This window comes from Schistocerca cancellata, chromosome 2 (assembly GCF_023864275.1).
Source record: "Schistocerca cancellata isolate TAMUIC-IGC-003103 chromosome 2, iqSchCanc2.1, whole genome shotgun sequence".
Classification (NCBI taxonomy): domain Eukaryota; kingdom Metazoa; phylum Arthropoda; class Insecta; order Orthoptera; family Acrididae; genus Schistocerca; species Schistocerca cancellata.
In genome coordinates, this window is record NC_064627.1 from 198,812,001 (window position 1) to 198,834,586 (window position 22,586).

Genomic DNA, 22,586 nt, shown 5'->3' on the forward strand with positions numbered 1-22,586 from the left:
ACTCACACACAGCACGCACACACCCTACCCATCCTACTGCTAATATCTAACGACTCCCCGAATTTATACTCTACGGCTATCAATAATCAATATTACTCCTCTCAAATATGAGAATATGCGAGGATTTTATGTAATTAAATATGCAAGTGCACAAACATTCGGAAAGAAATTAAGAATCAAACTACAAAACAAATATGAAAGCTAAATATGTGACTCACTACTGCACTGCTGCTGCACTGATACTTCACCAGCGGCTGCTCAAGGCTCACTGAGCTGTGTCAAAAGCGCACTGGCTGTCCAAAACAAACAACTGACTAGCGACTCCACGAATTTATACTCTATGGCTATCAAAAAAAAAAATGGTTCAAATGGCTCTGAGCACTATGGGACTCAACTGCTGTGGTCATAAGTCCCCTAGAACTTAGAACTACTTAAACCTAACTAACCTAAGGACAGCACACAACACCCAGCCATCACGAGGCAGAGAAAATCCCTGACTCCGCCGGGAATCAAACCCGGGAATCCGGGTGTGTCTATGGCTATCAATAAGCAATATTACTCCTCTCAAATATGAGAATACGCAAGGATTTTATGTAATTAAATATGCAAGCACACAAACACTCGGAAAGAAATTAAGAATCAAACTACAAAACAAATATGAAAGCTAAATATGTGACTCACTACTGCACTGCTGCTGCACTGATACTTCACCAGCAGCTGTCTTTCATCACACCAGCTAGAAATTCTGTCTGTCATCTTGTATCCTCCCACAATGACTCAATGATGACACCTTTGCGTACACTACATTGTCACCAACAAACAGCTATAAATTGCTGCTTATCAGTCCATCAGGTCATTTGTGTATATAGATAATAAGAGTGGTCCTATCATATTTCCCTAGAGCACTCCTGATGATACCCTTGTCTCTGATGAACACTCATCGTCTTGACAATGTACTGTGTCCTGTTACTTCAAAAGTCTGTGAGCCACTCACATGTATGGGAACATAATCTGTATGCTTGGAAGTTTGTCAGCAGTCTGCAGTGGAACACATGTCATGTGCTTTCTGGAAATCTAAGAAGATGAAATCCGCCTGTTGCCCTCTGCCCATAGGTTGTAGAACCACATGTGAGAAAAGGGCAAGCTGAGTTTTGCACAATTGATGCTTTCTGAATTGGTGCTGATTTGTGAACAAAAGCTCTTCCACCTCAAGGAATGTAAAGCAAGTCAGAATGTGTTCTGGGGTGACCTAACATGGAAAGACCACACAAAACAAAGTGTAGGAAAAGCAGATGCCAGGCTGAGATTTACTGAAATAATCTCAAGGAAAAGTAATTCGTCCACAAAAGAAGTGGCTTACAAAACACTTGTTTGACCACTTCTTGAGAACTGCTCATCTGTCTGGGACCATTACCAGATAAGAAGATCCAACAAAGAACCACGCTTTTCATCACAGGATCATTTAGTCAGCACAAAAGTATTACAGAGATGCTCCACAAACTCGAGTGGCAGACACTTCAAGAAAAGTGTTGTGTATCATGTAGAGGTTTACTACTGAAATTTCAAGAGTGCACATTCCATGTGTCCACATGTGTCCTGCAAAATGGTCACAATGAGAAAATATGAGAAATTAGAGCTAATTCAGGGGTTTACTGCAAGTCTACTGTTGCTAGTCTACATAAATGATATAGGAGACAGTGTGAGCAGCTCTCCTAGATTGTTTGCAATTGATGCTGTTATTTACCATCTAGTAAAGCCATCAGAAGATCAGAACCAGTTGTTAAATGATGCAGACAAGATACCTGTATGGTATAAAAAGAGGAAATTGGCTCTACATAATGAAAAGTGCAGGTCATCCACATGAGTACTAAAATCAGTCCGTTAAGTTTTGGCTACATCATAAGTCGCACTAACCTAAAGGCTGTCAATTCAACTAAATACCTATGAATAACTATTATGAACAACTTAAATTGGAATGCTCAGGTAGATAATGTTGTGGGGGAGGTGAACCAAAGACTTAAAAATAGAGGAATCAGAGCTCGCATGGAGAGATTTAAGTGTTCATTTTTCCTGCATGCTGTTTGAGAGTGGAATGATGGAGTAATAGTGTGAAAGTGTTTCAGTGAACCCTCTGCTAGGCACTAAATGTGAATTGCAAGGTAGTCATGTAGATGTAAATGTTGTTGACATTCTTCATACATGCTATTTATGAATGTAACAAGAAAGGAAGAAACAGAAAGTGATACCAGAAGTACCCTCCATCACACACCATGAGGTGACTTGCGCAGTTAATAACATACCACTGTTGTAGCATGTAGCAAGGACATAGTGTTACATTTATGGAGCAAATCACCAGTGAGTGTGAGTGTGAAAAACATGGATTTTCTTCCCAATTCATGGACATTCATTCTTACATTCAGATTAAATTTCTGCTCATACAGAAAAGAAATTTAGATGTAATTATAAGCCCAAAGGAACACCATTTTTTTCTTATTTTGGAACACTCACAGTAGTACAGTCAGACATAACTTATGACTGGACGATATCTGGGTCACAAGTGAGATGACAACCTGCTCAATGGCTTGTCCAATTCAATCCATATAAAATGTTTCTCTCCACGGTATGCAAAAAGATAGATTGATGCCCTAATCAAGGATAAAGTGCAAAGCAGAACAGAATTAGCTCAGGACCAGAATCACTAATAAAAACAATAGTCATGGGAGTTATATCACCGATGAAAATACAGCAAGATGCATCAGTGTGTCATTCTATGTAAATATCACAGACAGTGTGAAGAACACAGATGTATTTGAACAATGTTGTGCTGATGACAAGAAAGACTGATGTAAACATGCCTGTGCAGTAGATGACTTTCAGTTTAAGATTAGTAGCTTGTAGATGGAGTATTATATGGCATAAAAGTACATTGATTTATCTCTGGAACAAGGTTCCTTTGTCTTCAAAACTGAATTATGTTGACCACCAGTTTTGAATCTCACATTGTATTGCTCATATTTACAAATGACTTTCACGGGTATTACTGGGTGTATACACCCCAGTACAACCGGGAAATCCAAGAAAAACCTGGGAATTTTTTGAGAGTCCAGAAATTTTGTATTATTTTATTTGTAAGTAAACTTCTGTGATTTTGACTGGTAAGAACTGACATTCTAACAAAGAATTTGATTTTAGCCCACTACTGCAGAATGATGCTGCAGCAATAAAACATAAACAAGATAATACCACCAAAATAAAACTTAAGTTGCAAAGAAACTTCATGATTTACAAGACACAGTGCACATAATAGCATCTGCTCTTGGCAAAATGTCTCAAATGATTTAGGATGAAGACTACGCCAAACTTTTTAGAGCATGTGCAGAATACTGTGGCTAGTAGATGCACAGATGGCAGGGCACGGGTGGGGAGAATGGTAATGGTCGGGGCTGCCAACAGGCACAGTAGGGGAAATGCCAAATGCTGGAGGAGAAGTGCCATTTTAAACTGAAGCTTCTCATGTTTTTTGTAAATATTAAGCATGGCCACTCCACACCCACACTTGCATGGTGACTGTTCTGCTTTGGTGTATCTAAAAAGAATTCAGCCAAAAATGCAATGATTTATTTTCACCTGGCTTGTTAACCATTTGTAAGTTTCAGAGAAGTGTCACGAATGGAGAATTTTGAGTAAAACCAAAAGATTTCTCTTGTTCCCATGTTAAAATTTGCTTATTTTGCCAAAACTCGGCGGAGTTTACACAGTGTCACCTCAGTAACATGTTGTGCAGATGCAGTTGTCAGGGAATACTGAAACAGTGGTTTATTAAGTTTGTTAAGTGAGGAACTGAGGAAAAGTAAGATCAGTATCTTGTGAAGAAACACATTCTCGGTACAAAATAAACAATGTCTTCACTTATGTTGCACCAAAACCCATAGCATAAGTCGTTTCACCAGCAAGCGAAGGCTCTTAAATATTGTATTCTTTCACTGAAAGAGTTTGTAATTAGTGGGTTAAAATGATAGATCATCTTGTTTTTGCATAATAACCATATAACAAAATACTCTCCTCCTTGTGAGCTGTCATTTTCCAAAATCTCATTTTGACCTCTCAAACTGTTTATGAAGTGTTGTGGATATTTAACTCAGGCTTTATCACTGGCACAGCATGATTGCATATGAGTGTGCTACAACAGATCATTTTTCTCGAGATTGGTGACAGATAGAGACCCTCACCCAAGTCTAAAAAAAAATTCTTCATATGCAGCAACATAACATGTAATATGCACCAAACAAAAAAATCATAGTGAGTCCTGTTTCCCATGCAAACTTTATTGAGTTACACACAGTGTCTTACTTCCATGTAAATATCACAATACCTATGACAAATAACAAAATGATGGGCATGTTATTATGAAGCTGACATATAAAGCCACAAGTAATGCAAAAATGAAATTTTTTACTGAATAATTTCTGTAAAATCATTTGAGAAAGGTTGTAAGGCATGCACCTCAATTCTGTCTTTGCTGACCAGCTGAAAGGTGGCAGACAGTGTCAGCCTTTGCTTCCAAACAAACAAATGAACTCCCCCAGCACTGTGAACAAAAATTGGTCACTGTATATCGGCCACCATATTCTGTGTGGACTCTAACAACAAACTGCTTTTGGTGAAAGTGACATCACAATTGTTCACATTTTTAACAGGTCACAGGAAAATATTGCAAATGGTGGTTCGAGAAGCATTACTATCAAAGTGAATTTCCTTTTACACAAGACGAATTATGCTATGCGTGAGAATGCGTGATGAATTTCTTAAATCATGAAACATTTCACTCTTGTTCAAAACATAACACTTTAAGGACCAGCCACTTAGGAAAATTTCAGTTCCAGAGGAACAGCCATTTATGCTATCATTAAAAATTTTACCAGCACTTTCATATTTGATTGATCTTAAACGATAACACACGCTAAATAAGACCAGTCTTAAAGGTTACTTTTTCCTATTTATTTTAGTTCTTTCATAGATTACAAATTATGAAATAATGATGGCAAAAAGTATAATTATCCTTCAAAAATAAAGTGAAAGGTGAGCTCTTTAGCAATTTTACACATAACCAGCTTTTCTGTGGAAAAGTCGAAGTGCTCTACGGAACATGTATCCATCCAGGTAACCCACAAAATGTTCAATGCATGGCAGTTAAATTTATGATCATGCTTGTAAGAAATATTCAATGCTGCAATTTAACCACACTCTTGGAAAAAAAACAGGAAAAATTTTTGCGACCAGTATTTTTTGTAAAAGCTTAGCTTTATTTGATAAAAATGTCATCTAGTAGTCATATTTTGCAAAGCAAGAATACGTTTTATTGCCCCACAGGCCACTCGGAGCACTATTACAGTCTCTGCTTCTGTATCATAGCATGGGCATCGCAGCTCCTTAATTTTGGTATTCTGTGTTTGGAACTACCCCACTTTATTTGGTGAATTCATATTTATACTTTTGTAATACCAAAATACGCAGTTAACATGTTGCCACACATTAAAGATCTTTCCAAAATGCCTTGTGTTTTGCTGTGGGTGCTGGGAAGTTCTATGCTGACACGTTTTAAATCTCTGAGGGAAAGTATATTGTCACTTAACACAGGAAAAATGTGCTTTCACTCTGGATATAGTGTATTTCCACACTGAAAAAGTGCATTTTCACCCAGTGAAAAGTGTGTTTTTTAACTAGGAAATCCAGGAATATTTTTTCCTTATACCTGTATACAACCTGTTCTAGTACATTTCATTAAAGAATGGTCTCTCAGATTTTCAAATTCCTGTCCTTTTACAAGGGTGGTTTGAAAACATCTCAGAACAAAATAGGAAAAAAGTACTTACATCACTGAATTTTTTTATTTTATTTTTCAATGTAGTCTCCTTGTAGATTAATACACTTGGTCCAATGATGTTCCAGTGCCTTGATTCCATCTCGAAAATGAGTTTCCTCCAGGCCTGCAAAATAGTTGTCAACTCTGGCTATCAATTCTTTGTTTGAAGTGAATCTTTGTCCACCAAGAAAAATTTTCAGTTTTGGGAAGGGATGAAGTCTGACAGAGCCATATCAGGTGAATAAGGCGGGTGTGGCAACAATTCATACCTTAGTTTGTGTAATTTTACCATGGTGACAGCACTCGTTTGCAGGCACGCGTTGATCCATTGTCAAGAGTCACGACACACATCTTGCAGACTTTTTTTTTCATTTCTAATTCTTCAGTTAAAGTGTGATATACCCTTTCAGATGACATACGGCAAGCGTGAGCAATTTCACGCACTTTCAGTCAGCGATTCTCCATGACCATTTTGTGCATTTTTGCAATGATTTCTGGAGTAGTGATACATCTTGGTGTGATTCTGAGAACTTTTCAAACCACCCTCATAAAATCTGGAACTCTCAAATGGCACTGTGCCTCGTTTTGAAACTAAAAAATGCAAATATAGGTACAGAAGACATTTGTAAATGGCCAGCATGCACTCAGCTGGAAAATGTATTACATCCAATTACCAAATGACATGTTGTTGTTGTGGTCTTCAGTCCTGAGACTGGTTTGATGCAGCTCTCTATGCTACTCTATCCTGTGCAAGCTTCTTCATCTCCCAGTACCTACTGCAGCCTACATCCTTCTGAATCTGCTTAGTGTATTCATTTCTTGGTCTCCCTCTATGATTTTTACCCTCCACGCTGCCCTCCAGTACTAAATTGGTGATCCCTCGATGTCTCAGAACATGTCCTACCAACCGATCCCTTCTTCTAGTCAAGTTGTGCCACAAGCTCCTCTTCTCCCCAAATGACATATTATGCTTTAAATGAATTACCATAGTTGCCAGTAATTCAGAGAATATTCAAACTGTTTTATTCACAATCTTTGAGCACAGTTTTGTAAAAGTCCAGACAATTATATCCATTCAGTGATTAACATATTCAGAGCTGTACAACAATAGAGCTAAGATGTTCATCACTGAACAAAATCAATTACCCAAACTTTTAAATAATTGTGGTCAAAGATTATGAATAACATATTTTGAATGTATATGACCAGGGAAGTTGACACCAAATAACTAATTAAACAGCAAAGCTGTGCAGGGCTTCTTTGATAGATGATGTCTGTGAGTCCTTCAACATCTGTGTCTTGAATGTACATACAATCTGCGCAGCCTCCATGTTGGAGGTTGGATGAAAGGGGGTGACAGTCAGGCATCCAAGACAGTTATGGTGAAAGGAGGGCTGGAACTGTGTTGATGTAAATTGGGGCTCATTACCTGACACCAGGAAGCATGGCACTCCCTCAGAGCACAGATGGTAGGAAGAGTGGCAGTAGATGACACTTGCACCACATAAGGGAAGTTCGAGAGGGGATCCACCAGTAGCAGCCACATAGCTCTCTAAAATGGCTCACTAGAACCAATGTGGACCCTCCCATTGGTGGTCAAGGTGGGGCCATGGCGAAAATTGTTGCACAGGAACTGCCTGGTTGAGGTAGCAGGCATGACAGGAGTGGCACATCCATTCATGGTCAGCATCAGTGCTGATCCAGTAGCCTTCATGGTAATGTCGACAGCTGATACGAGTATCCAAGTTTTCATTTTTCTCCTGCATTTCCAATATTGCATCACAGCTCAGCTGTGGAGATGCCTTTGATGGTTTATCCGATCAATCCTGGTGTGAAACATGTGGCCACATAATAAAAAAAAAGAAAAAAAAGAAAAAAAAAGAAAGATGAAGGGTGTGGCTGGGCCTGTTGAAGTTTGCATCTCTGATGTTTTTCGTATTCCTGCCTCCAACATTCCTGACCAAAATGTAAGACAGAAGCTGAAGTAGTTGTGCACTAATGTTTATGATCTCCTGCTGCACTGTACCAGATGCTTGGGTCAGGGTTTAGACTCTTCAGGTTCTTCTTACATTGCTCTATATAACACTTCAGAAGAGCACTATGGGGCCTTCTGCTTGCACTCACTTCACTATATGAAATTTGTTCAGGAAGTCTATTGTTGCTCATTCAGTGAAAATGACAAATCCATCTGAGTTAGTGATCAATAATGGTGGTTTCTATACTATACATTTTTTCCTTCTCAAGAACAGTAGTGTTTGACATGAAGTCATCCCATTTGATGTTCATTGTGTGTCTAAGATTCTGTTGATTCAATTATTCTAGTTTCTTAAGATCATAGTGATATAGTGTCCAGGTTTTGTAACCATAGAGCAGGGTAGAAACAACTGCTTAACACATCATCACTTTAGTGTATAGTGTCAGATCTTTATTCAGGAAGACCCAATGTAGGAGACATCCAAAAGCAACATATGCAGCATGTATACTGTTCCTCCACACCCTTTTTTGATGAACAATTAGTTGAAAATGTACTTCATAGGTAGAGGAAGTGATATACTTGTTCCAAAGGTGTGCTGGAAACAAATGTGTTGAAATCCAGAAAGGCAGTTCCAGGAGCTGTGCTAGTACCTTCATTTTATATGCCATACTAATTAGCACACAATGCTCAATCACCTTTTTTGAAGGTGGTAACAATTGTGGAGTTCCACATATCAGCTGGTACCTTATGGGTTTCCCAAATTAGAGGAAGGAGAAAGAAGAATCTGGTGTTTAGAGGCAATCCACCAATCTGAATTATCTCCATGGGGATATTGTCAGGTCCATGTGCCTTTCTCAGTTTCATACTTTGTAGAGCCTTGCTGAATTCATGAAATGTCAGTGGGACTGTCATACAACATTGTGTTAGCTGTTGTGGGACATGTTCAAGAAAGTCATAGCAACAGTAGAATTACATTTCAGGAGTGACCTAAGATACTCTTTCAAGTGATTCAAGATATGTTGACTGTCATGAGGATGGTTGCACTGTTGGCGGCTTTCAAGGTTTCTGACAAGGAATGAACAGGCCCATATATTTCTTTAATCCAGCATAAAAACTCCGCAAGTTCCTGCCATCTGACAGACTTTGGTGTCCCTTGGCTTTTGTTGGCACCAGTTCTTGATTGTTCTTATTTCAGTTTGACATTTCTGCTTGAGCCCTTGAAAGCGTGTTTTCTTTTACATGGAGGACGGATCTTGAGCAAGAGATATATAAGCATTCTGTTTGCCTTTGTGCATATCATCCCCTCAAGTGAAGCATGAAGGAATTGGAGAATGTGGGATGGAGCAGGTGCAGAATGACAATGCTGCATTCAGAGTCCTCTGTGGCCAATGTTTAGAAACCCTTTGTGGTGGTACTTAGCCTGTAATCCAACCCAATATAATTTCAAAAGACTGGGTTGGCCCCACTGCAAACATCCTCTGGCCACTTGTTCTTTACCATAGATAATAACTTTCTGCAGGTTGACACCATGGCTACATCGTGTGTGTTCAGCAGGACTTCAACCTGCATTTGTTGTTAATGTTGGTCCAGGGCTAAACAAACTTTTTCTTGGTGATCAAATTCTCTGTCAGGACAGAGAGGTAGGCGGAACAGGGCATCTGCATTGGTGTGTTGGGCAGTGGGTGAAAGTGAATTTCATAGTAATACTCACTTAAAAACGACTCCCAGCACTGAAGACACTGCACAGTCCTTTCCTGGAGCTTAGAAACATGCCTGAACAGTGAAATAAATGGTTTATTGTCAATCAACAGGTGATGAAATTTTCTGAAATTTATTGCCCCATAAATAATCGCTGAAGCCTTTTCTCAGTTTATAATTTCTGTCTTGTAGGTGATGGCAATTGGCTGTTCAGAACCATCTGTGTGGCACAAAACTGCCACAATTCCTTACTGGGACAAATCCATTGTGAATGTCAATGGCAGGCATATGGCATCAGACAAGTGCCAACTTGATATTGTCCTGAAGGTGGTGAAAGCTTGCTGACGAGCAGCTGGCCCAAAAATTAGATGCCTTTCTTGTGCAAATGATTTAGAGGGTGTGCAATTTGCACCACTTGGGGGACAAACTTGATGTAATACATGATTTTACTCAGGAACGGCTCCAACTGTTTAAGGGGTAGGCACATTAGTAATCACAATGATGTGGTCACATTTGAATGTGATACCCTTATGACTAAGAGTGTGCAGCAATTATTTCATATTGGAGGTGAAGAAACTGCACTTTTCCAATTGAAGCTTAAGCCTTTTTCCTGGAGCCATTGACCATTGAGAAGTGATTTGAGGTCCTATTGTGTTCCAGATGTGTCAACCCCATAACAATGATATCATCCAAATACTTAAGACAGTGCAAAACACCTTCACTCAGTTGTTCTAAATACTTTTGTAAAATGGCAGGTGCACTAGCAATCCCAGAAACACAAATGGTAAGCAAATATACCTGTAGAAACCGAAGAGTATATGTAAGAATAGCAGCTGGCACTGTGCATTGTGGCCCCTGGCCAAATCCTCCAGGTGAGGCACAGGACAGAGGTCAGTGTTAGATTGGGTGTTTATAATGGACTTAAAATCACCACAAATTCATAAAGACGTGTTAGATTTTCTGAGAACAACCATTTGCATCACCCATTAAGTGGTTGAAACCAGAGAGATGATGTCTTGGCCCTGAAGACAGGCAAGGTTCTCTTGAATAGCCTCTTTAACCGAAATAGTGGCAGGTGAGCTCTACATTTTTGAGCTACTGATAGCTTCACCACTTTGTAGTAGACATGAAGCAGCTTTTTCCAAAGCTGTTTCACAGAGGAGGACCGCACTGCAGTTCCTTCTCTAAATCCTCGTACAAACGAAAAAATGGCTGACATCGAAATAAGTGTCCAAGGAATAGAAAAGCAACTGGAATCACTCAACAGAGGAAAGTCCACTGGACCTGACGGGATACCAATTCGATTCTACACAGAGTACGCGAAAGAACTTGCCCCCCTTCTAACAGCCGTGTACCGCAAGTCTCTAGATGGACGGAAGGTTCCAAATGATTGGAAAAGAGCACAGGTAGTCCCAGTCTTCAAGAAGGGTCGTCGAGCAGATGCGCAAAACTATAGACCTATATCTCTGATGTCGATCTGTTGTAGAATTTTAGAACATGTTTTTTGCTCGAGTATCATGTCGTTTTTGGAAACCCAGAATCTACTATGTAGGAATCAACATGGATTCCGGAAACAGCGATCGTGTGAGACCCAACTCGCTTTATTTGTTCATGAGACCCAGAAAATATTAGATACAGGCTCCCAGGTAGATGCTATTTTTCTTGACTTCCGGAAGGCGTTCGACACAGTTCCGCACTGTCGCCTGATAAAAAAAGTAAGAGCCTACGGAATATCAGACCAGCTGTGTGGCTGGATTGAAGAGTTTTTAGCAAACAGAACACAGCATGTTGTTATCAATGGAGAGACGTCTACAGACGTTGAAGTAACCTCTGGCGTGCCACAGGGGAGTGTTATGGGACCAATGCTTTTCACAATATATATAAATGACCTAGTAGATAGTGCCGGAAGTTCCATGCGGCTTTTCGCGGATGATGCTGTAATATACAGAGAAGTTGCAGCATTAGAAAATTGTAGCGAAATGCAGGAAGATCTGCAGCGGATAGGCACTTGGTGCAGGGAGTGGCAACTGACCCTTAACATAGACAAATGTAATGTATTGCGAATACATAGAAAGAAGGATCCTTTATTGTATGATTATATGATAGCGGAACAAACACTGGTAGCAGTTACTTCTGTAAAATATCTGGGAGTATGCGTGCGGAACGATTTGAAGTGGAATGATCATATAAAATTAATTGTTGGTAAGGCGGGTACCAGGTTGAGATTCATTGGGAGAGTCCTTAGAAAATGTAGTCCATCAACAAAGGAGGTGGCTTACAAAACACTCGTTCAACCTATACTTGAGTATTGCTCATCAGTGTGTGATCCGTACCAGATCGGGTTGACGGAGGAGATAGAGAAGATCCAAAGAAGAGCGGCGCGTTTCGTCACAGGGTTATTTGGTAACCGTGATAGCGTTACGGAGATATTTAACAAACTCAAGTGGCAGACTCTGCAAGAGAGGCGCTCTGCATCGCGGTGTAGCTTGCTCGCCAGGTTTCGAGAGGGTGTGTTTCTGGATGAGGTATCGAATATATTGCTTCCCCCTACTTATACCTCCCGAGGAGATCACGAATGTAAAATTAGAGAGATTAGAGCATGCACAGAAGCTTTCAGACAGTCGTTTTTCCCGCGAACCATACGCGACTGGAACAGGAAAGGGAGGTAATGACAGTGGCACGTAAAGTGCCCTCTGCCACACACCGTTGGGTGGCTTGCGGAGTATAAATGTAGATGTAGATGTAGAAAACCATAGAAGGTGTGTGGTCATACAGAGGAGCAGATGGGGACATGGATTACTTCGTATTTGTTAGAAGGTAAAACTACAGATGCAGCACTGGAGGAAACAAATGAGCAACAGCAACTCAACATTTGATGTAGCTAACCTGTATCAGACTGAGACAGTGCAAAAACTCTCTGTAGCTGTGAGGAATAAGGAACAGAATGGCAAAGAGGTGGATGTTGATATGATGTGGACCAGAATAAATGAAGGAGCGATAGATGCAGAAAAGAACATGACAGGTGAAAAGAAAAAGAAGAAAAGAAACAGGCTAAATCAAACATGTGAGTAAGCAGCAAAAGCGAGAAGAAAAACAAGAGAAAGATGGATAAACAACATAAACAGTGAAAAAAGTCTTGAAGAATACTTCAAAGTGCAATAAGAGACAAGAGTACTGATGACAGAAAAGAATATATCTGACTTCCTTCCTTTAAAAAAAAAAAATTAAACATGAATAGGCAGGTCAAAAAAGTAACAGTAGTCAGATGTTCCAAAATATCAAGCAAGTGAGACGTGGAAGAACAGGCAAGTCGCTAGTCATTAACAGTATAGATATACAGATGAAACTTGACAAACAAATTATCATAGAAAAATTGACAGAATACTTCGCTAGTCTATTAAATGCTGAAGACCCAGAAGAGATGTTGCAGCAAACAGAACAAGAAAAAATCTATGAAACAGTTGACATTATTGAAGAGGATGTGAGAAAGGCAATAAATAGTCTGAAGAAGAGGAAGGTGCCAGGAGAATATCAAATAACAGCAGAGACAATTGAGGAGAAAGCTAGGGACCTCATTAGAGAGTTGACCAGACTAGCTAAAACTATACAGAAGGAGGAAGAGATACCAAGAGAATTTAACTAGCTATCATTGTTCCACTCCATAAGAAGAAAAGGAAACGAGCCTGTAATACTTATAGAGGAAGCTCACTGCTAAAAATGAGCTGCAAAGTCTTACCCTTGATAAGCGATAAGCAGGTGTCAGGCCAGGAAAATCTACAATTGGTCATATATTTACTGTGAGACAGGCATGGGAAAAATATAAGGAATTTAACAGACCAGTATCCATAAAATTTGCAGAGTTTTCAGAGGCATACAGTAGTATCCATTGAATGATCCTGTACAATATTTTTAGGGAGTTTTGACTACATGAGAAACTAATGAACCTGCTAAAAGTGCGTACAACAGAGACAAAAGCTTAAGTAAGATATCAAGGAGGAAAGTCAAGGGAAGTGGAGGTACAAACTGGAGTACGACAAGATCATGCATTGTCATCCATATTATTTAACCTTTTGCTTGAAAAAGTTGTGGTCTAGATGAAAAGAGTGATAAATGACATCAATCTGAATGGAAATCTGCAGATGCTAACATATACAGATGATATGACAGCTATATCGGAGTCAAGAGAAAGAAATGGCAAAAACAATGGAGGACCTTAGCAATAATGCAGGGAAGGAGTGGTTGTGAATAAACCCAGAAAAGACAGAATTGATGGAACTAAGTAGGATGAACCACAGTGTGCCTCGGGATTTACAGATAGGAGAGGTGAAGTTGAAGATGGTTTAGACCTTTAAATATTTGGTATCATACTTCGACTGGAGGAATAATCTCCAGCGAAGTAAACCAAATAATTGTTAATGCTTCCAGATCATATAACAGCCTAAAACCAGTCATGAAATCAAAGTTAAACTCAATTAAAGTTAAAATGAAGACATATGGTGCAATAATGACCCCAGTGCTGTTATACTGCATAGAAATTCTGAATGCCACCAAGAGCAATAGAGAAATACTGATGGTTTTTGAGAGAAGGATCATGAGAAGGATTTTTGTGCCAATGAAGGAAGAAACACAGTAAAGGGGACTGAAAAATAAAAAAATATGTGCTATGATGAGCAAGCATAATATTGTACTAAAAGCAAAGGTTCAGTCACTACAATGGACAGACATGTTGTGAGAATGGCAGATGATTCTGTTCCAAAAATAGTGTTGCTAGGAAGGCCAGAGGGAAAGTGTGCCTGGGGAAGACAATGAACAAGATGGGAGGATGGACTATGGAAAGACCTATGACAACTAGGATTCACTAGAAGCAGGATGGGAGCTGCACTGGACGGGATCTGCTGGAGGCATCTTGTAAGACTTGCACATGAAATGCAAGGTTTCTGATTGTCAGTTGAATAAGTAAGTGAGAACGCTTCATAGAGATGTGAGCGGTACAATTATGGGCTCATCCTAACATTGGTTCAAAGAGCTCATTGTATGAATTTCATAGTGTGTCCAGGTCAGAAAAAGGAACTGATTTGGACAGTAAATTGACTTGGTCAACTATTTTGGTATGAAACTGGTAATGACATCTAAGCTGAAAATGTTTGCAGCAGTAGTAGAGTGTCAAACTAAGAAGGTTAATATACTTTTTTTTTAAATATACTTAGCTGCCAGTGACAGTTCTACTAAGGCATGATCTGGTTTCAGCTCCTTCTCAGCAAATGAAAGCCAAGCTGCTAATATGTGTCCCCATTGATTAAGGACATGGCAGTGCCAGTGTCCAGCTGGAATTTCATGGACAATGTAAGCTTCCACAGTGCCAGGAGAACTGCGTGGTGTGCAACTGTGATGATGTGGATCACTGTGCTGTCCCTGTACCATGGCTGAGCTTGCAAACAGCAGATCACCTGTTAATATACTGCTGTGAGGTGCCCTTCTTTGCCACAGGTCCAACAATCCATTTCAAGGTGCAGACAGTTTCTTGTGGAATGCCAGGTACCTCTGTCAGGGTAGGACTGAAGTTTTTTAACTCCATGAAGCACATCACACTGTCAACAATAGAAGGGTGTTTATGACCTGTACAGAAAATATTACACAAAAGGTCACTCAATGGTGAGGGAGGAGCAGAATGTTTGATGTACTTAGTTCTCTCACGAGATGCCGACAATATAGATACCAGTAAAATCAAGTGAAACTTAAAGATGCAAAAGGATGATGGCAATTTGGACTCATCCTCTGACTGCTGCTCATGATAGCGATGAACTGATTGTGGATACATAGCTTTCATTTGTGAAAGCATGTTGAGCTACAGATGCAATCTCGAAATTTTTAAAAATGTGAAGCAACTCACTGAGACTAGGATTGGACATGGTCAAAGCTTTTGCTGAAACTTTCCTGTTGGCAGGCAAGGCACAGCCCAATCAGTGATTCCACATACAAAACTCAGTAACCCATGATGCACAAGACTGTCCATGTTGTTTATAATAGTGAACAAATTATAGCCTTAACAGAGCACTGAGAGCATTGAAGGACAAAGCACTGTGCTATAAACAAAACAGCTTAACTCAGAGTGACTGAGGGAGACTTCCCTGCTCTCAGAAGACTGGTTGAAGGCAGTGAATGATGGTGGCAGTGTAGCCATAACCACCAACTGACGTTGTTGCTGCAGGACAGCCACTTGCTTTTCTTGCTGTTGCTGTACAGTTCCTGGTATTGCTACTGTTGCTACCAAAGTTCCAGAAAGTGATCCATGACACTGGCACTGGGTGCAATCATGTTACTGAAAGCATGAAAGGGTAAGACCTCATCACCACCTTTCTGTCTGCTTCTGACACGAATGTGTGATCAGTTAACAAAGCAAAGTTTGTTGAGAGTAGAATATTAAATGAAAGCCAAATACAAGGACAAGAAAATCTATGTACAATGAAGGGGTGAAATGCTGTAAGCAGAATGGCACAATTGATAGTATCTCACACAACAGACTGACTAGACTCAATCACAGCTGCCTGCCCTGCCCCATTGCTGTTGCCGACCGCAGTCTATAGCACCTCTGAGCCACTATGAATGTTGGCTGTTGGCAAGGATATTAAGCATTCTGTTACATCCTTGTTAGAATAATTCCAATGTGATAAGGGTTCAAGTTGCTGAAGCTTAACTGCTTAATTAGTTATGTGGTGTGAAATTTGCCAGTCACATACCGTTTCATTGATAATCTTGCTCATAATTACACAGTTCAGATAATTAATGTTGTTTAGTATTGAATGAATGAAATAGTTCCTGGGTGAATGGCTGGGTGTCAGTGTTCAATGGGCCCACTGAACATTGGCATTCTTCCATTCACCCATGGACTATTTCGCAATGAATTATGCTGGGTGAAGTTGAAGAATCACAGTACTGCTATGAGTTCTTCTCCTTGGTGTTTCATAGTAACTTGTACATTCTGTATTTTAGACAGGATTGGAGATTTGTCAATGTAGATTGAGATCTATTATTTAGTTTACTTTTTCAGTATCAGCAGCCTCAGCATTTGGAGGCACACGTTGCTCACCAGCAGCTACTCGCAGAATTTCTAGTGGTTCTTTGTTTATGAAATCAGATGCATTTTCGAAGGAACCTGAGGACACTCCAAAAAGCAACAGACGCCTTCCCATCATCAATCCACTTGTTCGTCTCCCCATGTGGCCAAGTAAGTACCAGACACTAAGAACTTCGTATTATCTTCAATTTACAAATTTTCAGAATAAATATAGTTTTGTATATAGTTTTCTATCTGTTGTTCAGTTATTAATTTAAAACACACAACATCTAATTATTCAGAAACCAAATCAAATAAGAGTAGCTACTTATTGCCTATGAAAAATTACTTCAAATATGTTTTGGTACCTCTTTTTTGCACTGTTTGTGGGATTGTGTAGAACTGCTTTTCAGCTGCAAAGTCAGCAGATGAGCATGAGATCAGTGTATTTGACCACCTTACTCAAGCATCTTCTCTTTGCCAGAAAAACAAATTAGATTGATTTATGTTTGTATTTATTTTAGAATACTTCTTTCTCTTGCATCTCACCAGAAAGAATTTTTACAAGCCAAGCTTTTCAAAGAGATGTGAAAGAAAAATAAATGAAAAATGATGGTGGTGATGGATGTGTGGGGAGGATGACTGGATTTAGTAGTAGTAGTAGTAGTAGTAGTAGCTTTATTCATCAGTAGATCTCTTTTTACAAGGATATAGGACATGTCAAAGTATTTACAAATTTAGATCAGTTTAAAATAAGCTAACTCATATACACATATTTACAGACTTCTAGTTAGAGAAAATCATTAGATTTACTCCTGGTATATAATACTTTTTTTACAAATAACTTATTAAATTATGTAATGCCACATTGTTCACTCACATCTCACTGTCAGTCACTGCACACACTATACACACATTGTTTCATAACACTTCACACTCACACACACACACACACACACACACACACACACACACACACACACACACTGGTGATCTCTGGGCCATTTTCTGTACTGCAACTTCCCATGTGCTACCCTGAAAAACTGAGTCAGTGTCCCTCCATAATGAGTGAGATGTTGTGCTCAGAAAGAGGAAGAGGTGTTTGTATGGTGCTATGCATAACTTCGGGGGTAAGTATTTCTAGAAAGGAAAAAAAGAAGGAAAAAACATAAAGTGAAGGTGTTGTGTGGAATGTTGGATATTTTATAATCATTATTATTATTATTATTTATTTGTATAACATTTTTATCAAACCCCTACTCTGTTTTAGCTAAGTAATCCTTCAGTGTATAAAATGTATTGCATAAAAGATACTTTTTAGTTGCCTTTTTAAATAAGTGTATTTTGGCAATTTCTTTAATCTCTTTTGGTAATTTATTGTACAGTTTTATTCCTTGGTAGAAAATGCTGTTTTGAGCTTTATGTTTATTTTTTCTTGGTAAATGTAAGTTGAGTCTATCTCTTGTTGCATGGTCATGGACAGACCTGTTTGTGCAGTAATTACCAATGTTATTTTTGATGTGTATAACTGACTGCCAAATATTGACATGGAGCAGTTAAAATCCCCAGTGTTCTGAACAGATCTTTACAATGAGCTCGACTAGTATTTTTGGTTATTATTCTTATGGCTCTTTTCTGGAGTTTGAAAATTGTGTTCATATTTTGTACATTTGTTCCCCAAAAAAGAATTCCATAGCTAAGAATTGAGTGTACATATGAATAATATGTAACTAAAAAACTTCATGTTACACACTGATGATAGGATTCTAACGGCATAACATGCTGATGACATTCTGTTTGCAAGTACCTTTGTGTGTTCACACCACTTCAACTGAGAATCAATATTGATTCCTAGAAATTTTGCATTTGTTACACAGTCTATAGAGGTGCCATCTACATTTAATTTCACATTGTCATTTTTCCTCTTCAAACTGAAATTCATGGCATTAGTTTTCTTCATGTTCAATGTCACTTTATTACTTATTGACCAATCATAAACTTCCTTGAGAGTTTCATTTGCTTTCTTGGCAAGGAGTTCTCTTGTTTTCTCAGTGAGTATAATATTGCTGTCATCAGCAAAGAGGATTTTTTTCACCATGAGTAACACTACTGGGAAAGTCATTGATGTATATCGGGAACAGTATTGGTCCTAATATGCGTCCTTGCGAAACCACTATATTAATGTATTTTGGTTCTGATAAGTGTTTTACTAAATGTTTAGATCTATTTGAAGTATGTGTTATCTCTACTCTTTGTACCCTATCTGTTAGGTATGATCGAAACCAGTCGTTAGCTACCGGCAGTGGTTAGACACTGGACTCGCATTCGGGAGGACGACGGTTCAATCCCGCGTCCGGCCATCCTGATTTAGGTTTTCCGTGATTTCCCTAAATCACTCCAGGCAAATGCTGGGATGGTTCCTCTGAAAGGGCACGGCCGTCTTCCTTCCCCATCCTTCCCTAATCCGATGAGACCGATGACCTCGCTGTCTGGTCTCCTTCCCCAAAACAACCCAACCCATTAGCTACCCCTCTTATTCCTAATGCTTCTAATTTATTTAATAGAATCATGTGGTCGACTATGTCAAATGCCTTAGAAAGATCCAAAAATATGCCTGTGGCACACTCATCTTTATCAAGAGCATCAAGTACAACTTTTGTGAATTCCACTATGGCTGACTCCGATTTTTTGCCACTTCGGAAACCAAACTGTGATTCACTTAAATGATTGTATTCATTCAGGTAATTCATTAATCTGTCTTTCGTAATTGCTTCTATTATTTTTGAGAATGCTGACAGCAGGGAAATGGGCCGGTAATTTTCTATGTCTTCTGCATTACCTTTCTTAAGGAAAGACACAATTCTTGCTTGTATTAACTGCTCTGGAAATGTCCCTATGTGAAGGATTCATTTATTATATTTGTTAAGGGGTCTTGTATAATCACTGTGCATTGTTTCAGTATACACATTGGTACTTCATCTAAGCCTACAGACTTTTTATTTTGTAGTTTTTTAATTGTTGTACTAACTTCATTCTCTGTGGTTGAAGTAACATCATTGTATTTAGTGCAACATTATTTACAGGTGTTGTATTTGTTTGGGGCAATTTTTGCTGTAACTTCTCTCCATTACTTGAAAAATGGTCGTTTACATAGTTTTCCAATTGCTGTGGATCCTTTATTACTTTATCCCCCTCCCTTAGAAGTATCAAACAATGGAAAATCCAGAATGGAATGTAACAGTACGAGAGAAGGAAAGTTGCTACTCACCATATAGCGGAGATGCTGAGTCATGATAGGCACAATAGAAAAAAGGCCTTAATGGCCGAAAGCTATGATTGTGTGAATCTTTTTGTTGTGCCTATCAAGGCTCAGCATCTCTGTTATATGGTGAGTAGCAACTTCTCTTAGAAGTATGTTATTATGTGTTTGTTTGCCTCTCCCCATTTTATTTTTTTATAACATCCCACTCTGCTTTGCATTTATTCTCTGCATTATGTAGTATTTTACCATTAAATGACTTTTTTTCAGCAGTCAGCACCTTCCTATAGATCTTTTTGCATCTATGATAGAAATTTAAGAATTCTGGATCATTTCAAATCTTTTTCATGGAGCTGAGGTGTTTATGTGTTTGGGAAAACTTCTTAATAGCTGCAGAAGTGATTAACATAGAGTTGAAGCTTTATGGGAGGAGGGATCAAGATCATGGTGAAGAGGAAGTTCCCATCTATGAAGTTCTGTTGCTGGAAGGGAGAATTTTGCAGTATTCTTTGACTTTTCTTTCCTTGTCTGCATCTTCTCTCCTCGTTGCTCCATCTTTCAGTTTTAACTGTTACTACCCATTTACATCTCATAAGGCTTGTTATTCTCAGTCTAGTCATCATATGTCTCTTGCTTGCAGTTGTCCTCATTGTCACCCCTCTAGCTCTGGTGTATTCGGACTTCATCTGTTGCTAACATTTCACTGTTGATTTTTCTCTCATCCTACCTCTGTGTTCATGGCCTGAAGTGATTTTTCTTGGTTATTTCTTTTTAGTGTTGTTGCCTCCAACCCCTTTCTGCATATTTTCTCAAGTGAACTCCCAGTTCTGACATGTTACTTTAGTATTATTTTATTATTTTTATGACTGTTTGTTAGGTGCTTCTGGCACAACTTGATAAGCTGAGTGTTTGGTTTTTCTATTTACATGTAATTGAAGTTCTAATTTGAAAAGATGATTTCGAATAGCAGTAGATGCGTAATGACATTTTGCAACAAGAGTTTCCCTTTATAAGGGGAAGAAAAGAGGAAAAATTAAACCATTACTAACAAAGAGATAGAGGGGCTGGCCAGTACTTACGTCAGCTCAGTGCAGCTGATAGAGAACACAAAACAGAACAGAAATTTTACATCCCTAGCTTTTGGAACTTTGTTCCTTCATCAGGGAGGAGAGAGGGGAAAAGAGGGAAGAAGGGAAAGTGGATTTAGTTACTCACAACCCAGGTTATGAAGCAACAGGGAAAGGTAAACAAGGAGGGTGGGAAGGCATGGTTGTCAGAGGGAGGCCAAAGATATTCTACTGTTAAGTACTGTGCCAGCTTCAAACCAAAGAGGATGCATACAGAAGTAAAGAGGTATATAGTATAAAGATAAACACAACTCATCATCATCAGTTATCTGCTATATTAGCAGGTCCTTTGCCTCTCCGTTTTCTGCGATCCCTTGCTTCCTTCTTAAGGCTGCTGTATGTTGTACCATCCATCATGTCATCCAGTATCTGGAATCTCTTCCCTTCCTCGCTTCCTTTTCCCTTCTACATAACCTTCTAAAACTGTTTTTATCAGCCCGTCATTCTTTCTTAATATATGCCCAATCCAATTTCTTTTTCTTCTCTTTATTACATCTAGTAACTGTCTTTTCTCTCCCACTCTTCTCAGTACCTCTTCATTTTTTACTCTGTCCATCCAACTTATTCTTTCCATCTCCATGTCCAGATCTCAAAAGCCTCCAGCCTTTCTCTGTCTTTTTTCCTCATAGTCCATGTTTCAGCGCCATAATATTTTGCTGCCATGCAGATAATGTTTAGGTTCATATGAATAATTTCTGTTTCACATTCAGTAGTTTTTAACATTGTCTGATAACACAAGGAAATCTTTGTGAATAAAAGGTACAACTCTGCTGGGAGCTTTTTAAACCCAGAGCCATCTGGTATTTTCAGATCCAAAGAAAATAATGACAAAAGAGAAATAGTTATGAGAATTCATACGAAGTGCCTCTTTATACACTTGCTACAGACAATATCCATTACTTTCTGCATTTCTTTAAATTGATATATCTGTCTGTCTGGAGGCAGGATCAATTTGCAAAAATCATAATTCTATTTTGGGGATGAGAGGGCAGGAAGGGGTATCCTCTCCTATGAATTTCTCATATAATAATGTAATTATTTATGTTTATTGTTCTCAGAATCAATTTCTTGGTCATATTATGTGAGTCAATAAAGTGTTACATATAAGCTGTACTATCAGATAAAAGTCTGTAGTCCTTTCTCCACAATTCACCTTCAGCTTCCAATAAATATCATTGAAATATACTTCTTTTGTTGATACTAATGGAAAAAGAAAGAAAACAAATATGCCAAGGGCAAGATACATAAAGCTTGTAATTTGTGCGTAAGTATGTCAGTAATGGTGTAATACTGCCATATATGATTGATAATTATGATAGTTATTCAGCAGTGTGTCCATCAAAAGCACTGTTTTGTTTATATTGAGGAGAATTTAGCAGTACTTACTCATACTTAACATTGTGTTCCATTTTTTCTGTTTCCTAATGTACACTGTTTCATTTTTTGCAGATGTAAGTGGTGCTGGTGTTGTGAGTAAAGTACTTTTGGCAAATGCTGATGCTCTTTGCGCTGCTGTTTCACCTTTGATGGATCCTGATGAAACACTTTTGTAAGTAAAATGTTTCATAAACATTGATTACAGCAGTAAACATGTTTTATTATACTTTACT

At 38.8% G+C, this 22,586-nt stretch overlaps 1 protein-coding gene across 1 annotated transcript in view; it reads left to right on the forward strand.

The window, feature by feature from the left end:
- LOC126161517 (diacylglycerol kinase eta) overlaps nucleotides 1-22,586 on the forward strand; it is a 641,720-nt gene that overhangs the window by 510,882 nt on the left and 108,252 nt on the right. The window contains exons 16-17 of the mRNA XM_049917424.1: nucleotides 16,585-16,761; nucleotides 22,426-22,525. Of these exons, the coding sequence (XP_049773381.1) occupies nucleotides 16,585-16,761; nucleotides 22,426-22,525 (277 nt within the window). The remainder of the gene's footprint in view (nucleotides 1-16,584; nucleotides 16,762-22,425; nucleotides 22,526-22,586) is intronic.